We start from the raw sequence: 15,243 nt of genomic DNA on the forward strand, positions 1-15,243 counted from the left end.
TCAAAAGATTTGAGGCAATATAACCTTTTACAGGTATTTACAGGTAAGGGGGCAGCGTCAGGTAACATTTTTCACTCCCATTGAAACTATATTTTGAGTGATTTTGACCTGTTCACCTGTCTGTTTGTCAAAATGTACATGAGCATGTTAATTACAACTTTATTTTGAGGGAATTAAACAGAATATGTTAATTTAAAGAATATGTACATTGCAAGCTGTTCTGTAAGAGAATGATGTTTTTACCCTCACTCACCTAAGAGGTATTGTAACCTGCATTATCAAAATATTTTGTAGAAAAGGAGCATACTAATGTAAATTAGTATTCTTTGTAATCAGCTAAAGTGAAACTAACCAATCAATGATCATATTAAAATTTAGAATGGTTATATGGGTAACAGTAGCTGTGAAATGTCATTCATCAGTGTAATTTGACCTCTGTAATGGCTGAGGAAAGGTTTGGATCAGTGGTATTCCGACAGAACTTCGATTCTGGAAACTTTGGGTCTGTAGAAAAAATAGAGAATAGTAATGAGGACGATCTTTTGGAATTCAAAGTGTGGACGCGACCAGATTGTGCAGGGTCATGTTACGAAAATGGCAACAGAACTTGGTTTCACTTCAGGTTTTTAAAATTATCCATAATATACTGGAATCTAGATGTGAGACATTTACTGAACTTCTTTTGTCAACAATAGCTAAGATAGTGGAACAGGCGGCATGACATAAATATCAGTGATGCACGCCGGTTCATTTTTCGCCAACCGGCGGCGGCGTGCCCAAAATGGCCCGGCGTGGCGGCGTTCGGCGGCGTGGAACATAATTTTGTCAAAATTTAGGTTTGAATTTCCAGGCCCACAAAATTGTGGCGTACTTGCGATCATGAAATAATGATGTAATAAGTGTGGTTTTTACAGCGTTTATGGCGAAAACGTGGCTGAATGTGATGATGAACGTAACGAAGTGGCCTCATAGCAGCGAGTAGCCCCATAAAATACGACATCCAACCGCTGAACTACAATTATCAATGCTACCATCAGAAAACTCTAGTTTGCCCGGCTGCGCGTGCCCTAAAATTATATTTTTCTAAATTGCAATCGTCCAAAAAAATTTGCCTTGAAATTTTTTTAAATTTTCACGCCACGCCGACTTGAGAGGTATCGGCATGGCGGCGTGTGAAAATGTGCCGGCGCGGCGGCGTCCGGCGGCGGCGTGCATCACTGATAAATATCCGGTACCATTACATTCAGGCTAAAAATTTACAGTATTAAATTCGGACAAAATTACATTTTGTATCCCTTCTCAGTGTGTCAGGAGTGCCAAGTCACAAAACACTAAAGATAACAATGTGTAATCTGAACAAACAGAGTAAGCTGTACAGCCAGGGTATGATGCCAGTATACAGGGTCGTGCCTGGCAAGATAAAGTGGGAACGAGTTAGAGATAGGCCTACTTACGAGGTAAACAGACTAGTTGGAATTTTCTTATTGCTCTACCGAAAATCGAAATGATTGATCAAACATTTCTATTTCTCTATTACCGAAGTGGGTTCAAGATTGCTTGACTTCTAGTGTATTCTGTACTTATTCATAACATATCTTATTAATAACTCTACTTGTCACAAAAGAGAATAAATAAAATTGTACATCGGATCAAAGGGAAGCTCATAAATATTGTTCCAAGCAAGCGATATCGGGCATTAGGAAATGTCTTGGGATTGGTGTTTCAAGAAACAAGTGACTTGCACGATTTTGTATGTCAAATTTTGTTGTAAAATGTAGCTACAGAAGTAAATCCCCCGCAAGAATCTAATTAGAGCACACTTTAAAGTATAGCTGAAGGTTTGATTTTTAATGATCGCTGTCAAATCGAGTGTTTCAGAGGCTCAGCTGGTTAATTTTGTATAGTGTATCCATTCTAAAATGAAAAAGTTTAAGGTTTACATAATATGATATATAAGAAAACAAAGCAACTTCTAACATAATTTATTTTTAGATGATTGACGGTCAGTTTCACCTCACATTTCTACACACTGTACTAGATAGCAAGATCACGACTTACTTTGCCTTTGTGTATCCGTTCAGCTACACCGACCTCCAGAAAAAGCTGGATCTCTTCGAAGCTAGGTGGGACACGAGATTTGCATATCTTCAATGTTTAACATGCACGTGTTCGATCAATAAACGCTTCTGTTTGAGTTTTTTTAGAGAGGAATGTTTTCTCAGATATACATGCTTTCGTATCAAAAATTATTTTAATCTCGCTGATGTGCAATTTGAAAACATTGCACTCTGCACAGCAACTCGGGACTTGTTTAAAATGCATGCTTATCTGCAGTTATGCAACTTGTTACAAGTTTATATCTGGAAACTGAAAAGCCATTCATTTGAATGTGGTATAACCACTGCTAATTAATTATGTGATAACACGTGGTTTATATGTATCATTTAAATTGCATAATGCAGCCTCTAAATTGACTGCAGTAGGGATTTTTTCCATCCTTATTAATAAGTAATCCAATGCATTCCTAGGTTTATTAACTTGCCTTGGAATTTACCCTCTTGGAAAAGAACTGAAGAATTCCCTAAAGATGCTATTTACTACCACTCTACAACCTTGTGCCACACACTCAAAAATCTCAAGGTAACTTATTCAGCATCTTAATTTCATTACCACACGACTACACATATTATATATATATAATATATATATATATATATTATATCTTCTTGCTAAGAAGATTCCATAATTGCACAAATTTCTTCATCAGTACTAAACATTCACTGACAATATAACTTCAGGTAAAACTACTGACAATATAACTTCAGGTACAACTACTGACAATATAACTTCAGGTACAACTACTGAAAATATAACTTCAGGTACGACTACTGACAATATAACTTCAGGTACAACTACTGAAAATATAACTTCAGGTACGACTACTGACAATATAACTTCAGGTACAACTACTCAGTGAAAGCAGTATTAATGACATTCTCACTTTTCAGAACTAAGTGCCTAATATAATTAAGATAGAACATCTAAACAGTTTTATTCCTGTTCCATATGATCGAGGATAGTTAGGGCTACAAAACCTGACCAAGTTTAGCTCAATCCAGTACTGCGCGTTCAAGATATGAGGTTAAATATACCAAAAATAGAGGTTTTCTGGTGTGACATCATTGTAAATTATTTGGAGTATAACCTCAATATCTCACAAACTATACATTTGTGGTCTTTCTGAGTTACACTATCTGTTTCCTTTGGCAATTTCGGTTCAGAGTCAATTAAGTTTGAAACAAAATCTCAGTATATGTGAAAGGACTGAGGATATCAAGTTTGTAAAAGCGCGCGTGCGCGCGCACACACATATAATGACCTCATATCTTCCACATTTAACGATTTTTTATAGAAATTCTTTCACCATCCTGTAGCACTCATGTGCTGAGTAGGATAGCATTCAAATCATGTCTTTAAAAGATTTAGATAGATACTGAGGGAGAAAATTCATGTTTGTAAAAGCGCGCGCGCGCGCGCGCATGGCCCAGACTATATCAATGGACGGCCACGGGAGGATAAAAGTACTTTCATACACACCAGCATGCTCATTGATGGCTTAAAATGAAGCTAAGACATACTCCTATCAGATCCACCATAAGTTAGATACCATAATAATCATTAAATGTGTCTAAAATGAGGAAGCTTTGACAAGTGCGAGTGGTTTTGGCAAATTTTGGTATAAAATGGGCCCTGAGATCATATTTTTCTCATTAAAATCACATATATCACGAATATTTATGTGTGTTGGGTGTATCCTCATTGGTATCAACCATTTCAATCATCTAGAGCAGCTTTCCTGATTCTTTATCTCATGAAAATGGGCAAAAAAGCTCATAAATAGTCCAAAATCGGTCATTTTCGCCGCTTTAATAACCTCATTCCTGGCACCCAGAACACTTTGGGTACTCAAAACATGATTTTTCGGATACCTCAGACCCCTAACTAGCACATGGAGCCAGAAAGAACAGCATGTAGGGACTTCTAAATTTCCATGGTTGAGAACCCAATGTCACACTATTCGTTCATTAATCCTGCTTTCACTGACGATATAACTTCAGGTACAACTACTGACAATATAACTTCAGGTACAACTACTGACGATATCGTCCCCTCATGGCATGACTGATGAAAGGGAGCTCCCACTCCAGCACCTTTTTCCTGACGGTCCATCATCCCTCCCTAGACGTTTTAACGGCAAGAAGGTACGAAGATGCGGCGACTGTTGATAATTGTGATTATAAATGCTAATTTTTACAGTTTTGTTTTTGCTTTCAAATATTCAACAATATGGAGCTAGTTTTCATGATATTTTCTGCGTGCACAAACTTTCTTAATTGTAACTTTTTTAAATGTAACGATTTGTTTCAGGTCTACTTCATCTCATCCAGAGTACACCCCGGAGAAGTGCCGGCTAGTTTTGTAATGAACGGTTTCCTAAGTTTCATCCTGCGACCCAGAGATCCTCGAGCTGTGTTGTTGAGGCAGCTGTTCGTGTTCAAAGTGGTTCCTATGTTGAATCCTGATGGTGTCAACAGTGGTCATTACCGGTCTGTTTCTATTTATAACTTTATGTCTTAATTAACTACTAGTATCTTTTCTATAAATACAATATTGATTGTTTTTTGTAATATGTTTTCTTGTTTGGAACATGGAATCAAGGTTTGAGATTTAAGTGGAATGAGTACTAGCAACACCAAATGTTTGGAGACAATATCGCTAAGGGTAACGAGTAACGACTCGTTTAAAATTATCGATGTATTCAGTATTATTCACATAATATTCACATATCCACATTATATCAGCGTCACAACACAACACATAAACCAGTCAGGAAATAACCCTGAAACTTAATCACTCTAACTGAAATCATGTCGACTTATGATTTACATTTAAATAATTAAAGTGATTTAATAATTAGATACCTAATAACATCACAATTAACAGAACGGACAGCAGAGGAGTGAATCTGAACAGGTACTACATTAACCCCTGTCCTAAACTACATCCCTCTATCTACGGAGCTAAAGCTATCATAATGTACCACCACAGAGGAGGTTAGAGCGTGCTGTATTAGAGTGCTGTATTAGAGTGCTATATTAGAGTGCTGTATTAGAGTGCTGTATTAGAGTGCTGTATTAGATGCTGTATTAGAGTGCTGTATTAGAGTGCTGTATTAGAGTGCTGTATTAGAGTGCTATATTAGAGTGCTGTATTAGAGTGCTGTATTAGATGTTGTATTAGAGTGCTGTATTAGAGTGAGCTGTATTAGAGTGCTGTATTAGAGTGCTGTATTAGAGTGCTGTATTAGAGTGCTATATTAGAGTGAGCTGTATTAGAGTGCTGTATTAGAGTGCTGTATTAGAGTGCTGTATTAGAGTGCTATATTAGAGTGCTATATTAGAGTGCTATATTAGAGTGCTGTATTAGAGTGCTGTATTAGAGTGCTGTATTAGAGTGCTATATTAGAGTGCTGTATTAGAGTGCTATATTAGAGTGCTGTATTAGAGTGCTGTATTAGAGTGCTGTATTAGAGTGCTATATTAGAGTGCTATATTAGAGTGCTGTATTAGAGTGCTGTATTAGAGTGCTGTATTAGAGTGCTATATTAGAGTGCTGTATTAGAGTGCTATATTAGAGTGCTGTATTAGAGTGCTGTATTAGAGTGCTATATTAGAGTGCTGTATTAGAGTGCTGTATTAGAGTGCTATATTAGAGTGCTGTATTAGAGTGCTATATTAGAGTGCTGTATAAGAGTGCTGTATGAGAGTGCTGTATTAGAGTGCTGTATTAGAGTGCTATATTAGAGTGCTGTATTAGAGTGCTGTATTAGAGTGCTATATTAGAGTGCTGTATTAGATGCTGTATTAGAGTGCTGTATTAGAGTGCTGTATTAGAGTGCTGTATTAGAGTGCTATATTAGAGTGCTGTATTAGAGTGCTGTATTAGAGTGCTGTATTAGAGTGCTATATTAGAGTGCTGTATTAGAGTGCTATATTAGAGTGCTGTATTAGAGTGCTGTATTAGAGTGCTATATTAGAGTGCTGTATTAGAGTGCTGTATTAGAGTGCTATATTAGAGTGCTGTATTAGAGTGCTATATTAGAGTGCTGTATAAGAGTGCTGTATGAGAGTGCTGTATTAGAGTGCTGTATTAGAGTGCTATATTAGAGTGCTGTATTAGAGTGCTGTATTAGAGTGCTATATTAGAGTGCTGTATTAGATGCTGTATTAGAGTGCTGTATTAGAGTGCTGTATTAGAGTGCTGTATTCGAGTGCTGTATTAGAGTGCTGTATTAGAGTGCTGTATTAGAGTGCTGTATTAGAGTGCTGTATTAGAGTGCTGTATTAGAGTGCAGTATTAGAGTGCTGTATTAGAGTGCTGTATTAGAGTGCTGTATTAGAGTGCTATATTAGAGTGCTGTATTAGAGTGCTGTATTAGAGTGCTGTATTAGAGTGCTATATTAGAGTGCTGTATTAGAGTGCTGTATTAGAGTGCTATATTAGAGTGCTATATTAGAGTGCTATATTAGGTGGTTTTTAACGTACCGATCAGTTTGCGAAGTTTAGAACAATTTTTCATACTTTCATACTTCTAGTAAAATGTTCACCAAAATAGGAAAACCGAAGAAAAAATGACGGTTATTTGTGTGCAGGGCGAGATTGTAAGTGTGGAGCTGATACAAAGTTCAAGATCTCCCGCCAACCTGCAGAAACTTCCCCTACAAATCTGGGGGACGGTAGTTCCACTACCACTTCTAGCAGTAGCAGGAGTTCAGGGTGCGCCGCTAAGGGTCCTGATTTAAAAAGCATAATCAGTTGCGAGGGAGATAATCAGCGGCTCAATAAACAAGTTCAGAGCATTCTTCAGAACCTTAGAAAGGTTTGTGTGGTATTTAAATCTAATAGTTTACTTATTGTTATACATGCATTGATGAAGATTGGTTTTCTTTATATTGAATCGAATTGATCATTATTTTTGGAAAACCTGCAATAACTGAAGAAGCCAGCTGAAACATCTTCAATATTACTACATGCAAATCCAACCTATTTTTTTCATTAAAGGTTAAGTTAACTTTCCAGTTTCCACAGGACATAGATTGCAGTGATGAGGAATTTCAGCTACGAATGGAGGCACGTGTTTCTGAGATATGTTCCAAGATGGCGCAACTCAACCAACAGTCTCTTGAGAAAACTGACGAAAACGATAAAAGAAAGAGGGCGAACCCCGGTTGGGAAATTTTCAGAATTATTATTTTGTCATTAGTAAAGTATTTTTAGTCACCACTAATTAAACACCAGCTCTAAACCACATTATTCCTCAACGCTCATCAGTACTCTAGTTCGACATGTACCCTAAGTACAGGGTTGGCCAAAAGTCAGTGGGCATACGTTGGCCTTAATAGCTCCGCCGTGTTTTATATTTGAGAGCTGTTGCTTTGCAGATGGCATACTGTACTTACTGGTTCGAGGATTCCGTCGTCAAAATTTGAAAATTCGAATATTTTGACCACGCCCATTCAATATTAAAACACCTATATATTGTTTTATCTTAACATACTGAACGCCTAATTTTTTCAGAGACAGTAGATTATTGATATAGTGATGGTAGTAAGTCATACCAGAAAGAATTATTTCAATTGGGCACTCAGTGATTGAGCTATTAAGGCCAACGTATGCCCACTGACTTTTGGCCCACCCTGTATATACGTTAATTTTTTTCTAAAAGTATTTCTATTGGTCCTAAGTTAATCTTTTCCTTAGATCACCGACTAAAATTATGACAAAAGCAATCTTGATCGAAGGAATGATATCTAGGTTAAGGAATTTAAAAACCTTTTTTGCTTTTTGGGATGCTAGGGTAAGGAACTCTTATAGGGAAAGATTAGGGATTGGGGTAATGGCTAGCAGCATGGGACCGTTTTTATCCACATTTTTGATCTTAAAGTCTCTGTACTTGACTAAAAAGAATATCACGTGATTTATCACCTGCTGTCTCACAGCGGAGTTGAGGTGACCATCCCCCTGTCCAGGTACATGTGACCGTCTTATCACCACCCATCACAAAATGATCCGCCTTACACTGAATCTCCACAGTTTGTTCCTCCGCATACTTTTGAGGTGCAGACGACCCATGCGGGGATGAATTTTCTATGACCGGTTCCGAGCATGTAACTGAAATATAGGAGGACGCATAATGATAATACGATTAATCCCACTCCAGTATTTAATAGAATTTAAGAGGTCCACGTAGTGACGTGGAAGCGATGACTCAAGTTAAAAAAGAATATTTATATAAACATCTCGTTGAAAATTTGTTATCATTCACAGTTTTAAAGACAAACTTGCGCCAATTTAGTTTAAGATTTTTCCCAAAAGTCAGCGACAGCAGGATGATGAGGTTTAACGATTACTAAAAGTACCGGGTTTTCTGCAAAAAGCGTAGTCATTGTACCCCAGGGGAATACTAGGCATCGCTATGTCGTTGAGATTACAGAATTCTTCAGTGTTGCTATGTTCAAAGGAGAGACAAAGCGGTAGAGCGTCACATCTATTAGCACATTCCTCTCTCGAAGCGACCCTCATCTTAATTCCCAGTTCTGCTGTGCCCCAGCCTGGAAGATCCCCCACTTCTAGGAAGTATCCTACAGGGCAAACGTCTGAAATTTTGAAGGGTGAAGTATCTATAAGTCAGTCACTAAGCCTAAAGCCGGAAGGTCGGAGGATAATCTTAGATATCGTATTAACCTCTTAGGCTCTTAATCAATGTACAGCTATGATGTACAGAGTTGTCATGTGAACTCTACCCTAGATCTAGCCAAGTTCTAGGGTGGCGATTAGATTTGAACCGTTCTGTGGATATGCTTATACGTTTTTGGTATATGAATAAGCTGTGTGATTGTGAAAATAAGCTATACCAATGTAATTTTTATGCTGATTTCGAATAGGACCTATTACTTAGCATGAAAATCATTTCTTGACGAGTTATGAGCAAATAACTATTTTGTCAGACGCGCACGTGACAGGCTTGTAAAACGATATTTCAGCTGTTAATGTTTTAGGATTCGAGTCAGTTTTGGTTTTAAAGTAATTGTAAAGATAATATAAAGATTTAAAGTACAGATTTGTGCACTTTAACTTTAAATACTTACCATAGAAATCAAAATTAGCATTTACAAATGTACACAGAACGGTCCAGATCTAATCGCCACCCAGTTCTAGGTCAATTAGATTCTACTGATGGATCACATCACTAATTCTCTAATTAATCGTAAATTATAAATATTTTTTGGCACTTCGCGCCACAGCCTGAATTTTTTGGCGCTTCGCGCCAAAGCCTGAATTCAAAATTTTTTCGGGAAGGGCAAAAGGAAATTGCGGCATGTGCGGAATCTCGATTTTTCCCATTCTCTGCAACAAATCTCGATTTTTCACGCATTTTCCTTTATTACATTTGCGTATTTTCCTTCAAATCTGCGGGCCAAATATCATGTTTTCTATAAGTATATGAAACCAATCACATCCACAGCCTTCCTAATGTAGGTACGGACTTTAGAAAACCGACAAAAATATTTTCGGCTCATGATGATCAGGGTAGCACGAAACATGAACAAAATTAGTTTCAAGAAAAACTTTGACATTTTTGACTTACCATGTTTCTCTACAATGGCAAACTCATTTACAAAGAAAGTTCCGCTTTTTAGAATCTTGACAGTGTCTCCGTATCTACAGTCAGAAACAGGAGGAAGGATGTCTGGTGCTGCCCCATCAATACTGACTGTCAAAGAGAACTTGCTGCATTTTCCCTCGCAGGAGCATTCCGTTTGGGAACATGTCCAAAAGAGTTTGATGTCACCATTCTCCTGCATCCATAGCCCCTTTGAAATACAGTGCACGTGATCAAGAGTCAGCTTCAGCCAGGCTACACCATCAGAACCGGTTTTTGTGTACGATTGAGTATCGAAATCCAGGTCTATAGCGTTGATAGCTCCATACTTCCTGTCGTTATTTTGTAGCGCATCGGTATGTTCAGCACTTACTGGTGGTACCTCGCTAGGAAGTCTTTCTCTCTGGGCTGAATAATAGACTCAGGGTATGAAGCAATGAAAATAAATGAATTTGAAATCGTCATCAGTACGACCGATCATTACCTATTAGTATTATAGTATTATACTTATAGTGCAAATTGGTACACATTGCATTAAGTACAACATCTTCGATTATACTATGTCAGTAAGTGCTTACCATTGAGAGCTTGAAAGAAGAGAAGTAGAAACGTCAACAAGAGAAATCTCATCATCATCAATGTCTCTAAAGTAAGCGAGCCCGAGGTTCACGCATTTATTAAGCTATCAAAGGAATTTGTCACATAAATTCACGGAAAAGTGATTATAGTTGAAATAACATCTAGATTCTAGACGAGTGATTGAACCATTTTTTCAAACAACCATTTGCAAATAACGATCACAGAACGTGTCTACACGCTCATAGCGTGTCTATGTAGAACCGACAGTTGTTTAAATGAATTGAGTACTTTAATACGATTTAATATTTAATACGATTCTTAGAAAACTACGAAATCGAGATATATATTCTTTACTAAACCCCAGAATCGGATGAAATGGACCGGATTTTGTTCAGTCTCTGTCCAGGTTATAACGCTCACCTATTGATATTGAATTGTATCTTAGTGTGATTTCCATGAGGCAAAGTAGTTAAAAGAAAAGAAATCTAAGCAACACAGATTGCTGCATTGCTGTAATGAGAGATAATGTAAGAATATAAGAGAGCTCTCGTCGGTAAAGGTACTATTTAGACCTATTGTGCCAAACAATGAGATCGTTTGGCTCGTGTCGGGGAGATGAAATGCCTTTGTCTAATGCATGCTGTAAATTGTGAAAGATAGATGAAAGCGAGATTCTTACTCCTTTGCTTTAACTTCAAAATACTAATGCTCACCTCCCTACTTATCCCTGGCCAGAAAATCTACATAACCAGTCCCCACTACTTAGCATGCCGAGGAGAAAAACATTCTACGATTCTAATCGTTCCATTAATCGTCGTAATGTAAGAATATGAAGAGAGCTGGTGTTGGTATTGTTCTTCTAGCGGTATCATCGACCCATTGTTAAATGCAATGAGATGTACACGTTCTGGCAAACAAGCTCTGAATTCGTCTCTGTCGAACTATAGTATGCTACCTGAACCATAGGTCGGCACGTACCAACTACCAAAGTTCGTGTCGAACTACAGCTACAGTACGATCATCAATCTAACTTTTGAAAATACTGACCAACAACCTCTCAGTGCAACTACGGACCGAAGTTGTGACGAAATACTGACCAACAACCTTTCAGTGCAACTTCGGACCGCAGTTGTGACAAAATACTGACCAACACCCTTTCAGTGCAACTAAGGACCGCCGTTGTGACAAAATACTGACCAACAACCTTTCAGTGCAACTACGGACCGCAGTTGTGACAAAATACCGACCAACACCCTTTCAGTGCAACTACGGACCGCAGTTGTGACAAAATACTGACCAACACCCTTTCAGTGCAACTACGGACCGCAGTTGTGACAAAATATTGACCAACACCCTTTCAGTGCAACTACGGTCCGCAGTTGTGACAAAATACTGACCAACACCCTTTCAGTGCAACTACGGACCGCAGTTGTGACAAAATACTGACCAACACCCTTTCAGTGCAACTACGGCCCGCAGTTGTGACAAAATACTGACCAACACCCTTTCAGTGCAAGTACGGACCGCAGTTGTGACAAAATACTGACCAACACCCTTTCAGTGCAACTACGGACCGCATTTGTGACAAAATACTGACCAACAACCTTTCAGTGCAACTACGGACCGCAGTTGTGACAAAATACTGACCAACAACCTTTCAGTGCAACTACGGTCCGCAGTTGTGAGCGAGATTCTTACTCCTTTGCTTTAACTTCAAAATACTAATGCTCACCTCCCTACTTATCCCTGGCCAGAAAATCTACATAACCAGTCCCCACTACTTAGCATGCCGAGGAGAAAAACATTCTACGATTCTAATCGTTCCTTTAATCGTCGTAATGTAAGAATATGAAGAGAGCTGGTGTTGCCTGTTGGTATTGTTCTTCTAGCGGTATCATCGACCCATTGTTAAATGCAATGAGATGTACACGTTCTGGCAAACAAGCTCTGAATTCGTCTCTGTCGAACTATAGTATGCTACCTGAACCATAGGTCGGCACGTACCAACTACCAAAGTTCGTGTCGAACTACAGCTACATTACGATCGTCAATCTAACTTTTGAAAATACTGACCAACAACCTCTCAGTGCAACTACGGACCGCAGTTGTGACAAAATACTGACCAACACCCTTTCAGTGCAACTACGGACCGCAGTTGTGACAAAATACTGACCAACACCCTTTCAGTGCAACTACGGACCGCAGTTGTGACAAAATACTGACCAACACCCTTTCAGTGCAAGTACGGACCGCAGTTGTGACAAAATACTGACCAACACCCTTTCAGTGCAACTACGGACCGCAGTTGTGACAAAATACTGACCAACACCCTTTCAGTGCAACTACGGACCGCAGTTGTGACAAAATACTGACCAACACCCTTTCAGTGCAACTACGGACCGCAGTTGTGACAAAATACTGACCAACAACCTTTCAGTGCAACTACGGACCGCAGATGTGACAAAATACTGACCAACACCGTTTCAGTGCAACTACGGACCGCAGTTGTGACAAAATACTGACCAACACCCTTTCAGTGCAACTACGGACCGCAGTTGTGACAAAATACTGACCAACACCCTTTCAGTGCAGCTACGGACCGCAGTTGTGACAAAATACTGACCAACACCCTTTCAGTGCAACTACGGACCGCAGTTGTGACAAAATACTGACTAACACCCTTTCAGTGCAACAACGGACCGCAGTTGTGACAAAATACTGACCAACACCCAGCACCCTTTCAGTGCAACTACGGACTGCAGTTGTGACAAAATACTGACCAACAACCTTTCAGTGCAACTACGGACCGCAGTTGTGACAAAATACTGACCAACACCCTTTCAGTGCAACTACGGACCGCAGTTGTGACAAAATACTGACCAACAACCTTTCAGTGCAACTACAGACCGCAGTTGTGACAAAATACTGACCAACAACCTTTCAGTGCAACTACGGACCGCAGTTGTGACAAAATACTGACCAACAACCTTTCAGTGCAACTACGGACCGCAGTTGTGACAAAATACTGACCAACAACCTTTCAGTGCAACTACGGACCGCAGTTGTGACAAAATACTGACCAACACCCTTTTAGTGCAACTACGGACCGCAGTTGTGACAAAATACTGACCAACACCCTTTCAGTGCAAGTACGGACCGCAGTTGTGACAAAATACTGACCAACACCCTTTCAGTGCAACTACGGACCGCAGTTGTGACAAAATACTGACCATCACCCTTTCAGTGCAACTACGGACCGCAGTTGTGACAAAATACTGACCAACACCCTTTCAGTGCAACTACGGACCGCAGTTGTGACAAAATACTGACCAACACCCTTTCAGTGCAACTACGGACCGCAGTTGTGACAAAATACTGACCAACACCCTTTCAGTGCAACTACGGACCGCAGTTGTGACAAAATACTGACCAACAACCTTTCAGTGCAACTACGGACCGAAGTTGTGACAAAATACTGACCAACACCCTTTCAGTGCAACTACGGACCGCAGTTGTGACAAGCTCTCAGACTGAGTTGACTGATCCGGATCAGAATATTGAGGTTAGAGCCTGTGTTTGCGGAGTGGCTCCTGAACCCCTACCTGTAAACAAGCAGCTCCTCGTTAACGGGGTAATTATTTCTTTTCTTTGTATTCTTTTGTTTCTTTCTCTTCTCGTATTTTTGAAAGGTACGACTCAGTGAAACTTATTTCACGACTTATTTCACCCTATGATTGGTATTGTTTTATACATATCATGAAACGGATCGTTTGCTCGCCAATTTTATTTGTTTCAATTGTTCGAATTATAATGCTCCTGCTTAACTGCAGTCGAGCACTCTCTTTGGGAAACCAAGCAACAACTATTTATTATTATTATTATTATATATTATATATATATATATATATTTCACCCTATATATATTATATATACAAGGTGATGCAAGGAAATTTTCAGACTAATTTATTCTCGCAGGGTGGCGTTCCAGAGAACATACACTCAGAAAGTGGTATTGAAATGTACGTGGACCTTCATGGACATGCTTCAAAACGGGGCTGTTTCATTTACGGAAATAATCTTGTAGATGAGCGTCAGGTTGGTTTCAAATACCAAGGGCTCAAGGGGAAATTTTCCCTTTAAACACGACGATAAATCTTCATTTTTTGAATGAAATCGGGGTTTAAGAAATCTCTCAAATTTCTCCTAAGAGGAAACTCAGAACATAATATTTTGAGTCCACTTTGAATTTAGGTCCCAAATTTCATATTTTCAACTACCTAAATTGTTGCATTATTTTAAATTTGTGGTTTTAGAAATCACATGGCGAATGTTTATTTGCAACATCTCTAAGTGCGATCAATTTATTTTCTCTTCTACACGTGATAAGAACATATTCTCAACCAACTCTGACCTTCTAATCGCTCTGCTTGGCAGCTGCATATTTCACATTAGATCATTGAGAAGCACTTTGATCCAATTGTCACAAGTAGGTCTGAAAAATGTCACCTGACACCTGAAAATATCTTGAATATTTCAGATAGAAAATATTCTCTATCCTCGACTTATAGCGTATAACTCGGTCCACTTTGACTTCTCGGGCTGCTGCTTTACGGAGAGGAACATGTACGCAAAAGATAAATCAGATGGGCTCAGCAAGGTATTACAACGATAACAACGATTGCAACGATTACAACCGCTTAAGCGCTCATGTGTAATTGTATTGCTTAAGACTTTAAGAGCGATTTTTGATCTCGTGCCCTGAAAATCGAGTCTAAAAATCTTCTCATAAATTTTTTGATCAATCACCCTAAAACTTTCAGGATATGTTCTAGGGACTATTTAGAAAAGATTGTCGGGACAGAATTTTGAAAAAGGCCTTCAAAACATCTTTATTCGATTTTGAAAATCTTGGACCTCGTTTTAAAATGACCTCTCCAAAT

At 38.9% G+C, this 15,243-nt stretch overlaps 1 protein-coding gene across 21 annotated transcripts in view; it reads left to right on the forward strand.

Annotated features, from left to right (window-relative positions):
• The first annotated feature begins 376 nt into the window (after positions 1-376).
• Positions 377-15,243, forward strand: part of LOC134819050 (cytosolic carboxypeptidase-like protein 5) — a 31,560-nt gene continuing 16,693 nt past the window's right edge. For 11 of the 21 annotated variants that reach the window (XM_063828823.1, XM_063828829.1, XM_063828826.1 and 8 more), the window contains exons 1-12: positions 377-622; positions 1,304-1,457; positions 1,993-2,123; positions 2,529-2,640; positions 4,146-4,262; positions 4,429-4,607; positions 5,005-5,114; positions 6,714-6,940; positions 7,150-7,288; positions 13,798-13,934; positions 14,279-14,398; positions 14,841-14,960. In XM_063828823.1, the coding sequence (XP_063684893.1) occupies positions 441-622; positions 1,304-1,457; positions 1,993-2,123; positions 2,529-2,640; positions 4,146-4,262; positions 4,429-4,607; positions 5,005-5,114; positions 6,714-6,940; positions 7,150-7,288; positions 13,798-13,934; positions 14,279-14,398; positions 14,841-14,960 (1,728 nt within the window). In that variant the 5' untranslated portion in view covers positions 377-440. Of the gene's footprint in view, positions 623-1,303; positions 1,458-1,992; positions 2,124-2,528; positions 2,641-4,145; positions 4,263-4,428; positions 4,608-5,004; positions 5,115-6,713; positions 6,941-7,140; positions 7,289-13,797; positions 13,935-14,278; positions 14,399-14,840; positions 14,961-15,243 lie in introns of all 21 variants that reach the window. The other 10 variants (XM_063828824.1, XM_063828819.1, XM_063828830.1 and 7 more) reach the window with 1 other exon arrangement.

Source organism: Bolinopsis microptera, chromosome 7 (genome assembly GCF_026151205.1).
Source record: "Bolinopsis microptera isolate Bmic1 chromosome 7, MBARI_Bmic_1.0, whole genome shotgun sequence".
In the NCBI taxonomy this organism is placed as follows: domain Eukaryota; kingdom Metazoa; phylum Ctenophora; class Tentaculata; order Lobata; family Bolinopsidae; genus Bolinopsis; species Bolinopsis microptera.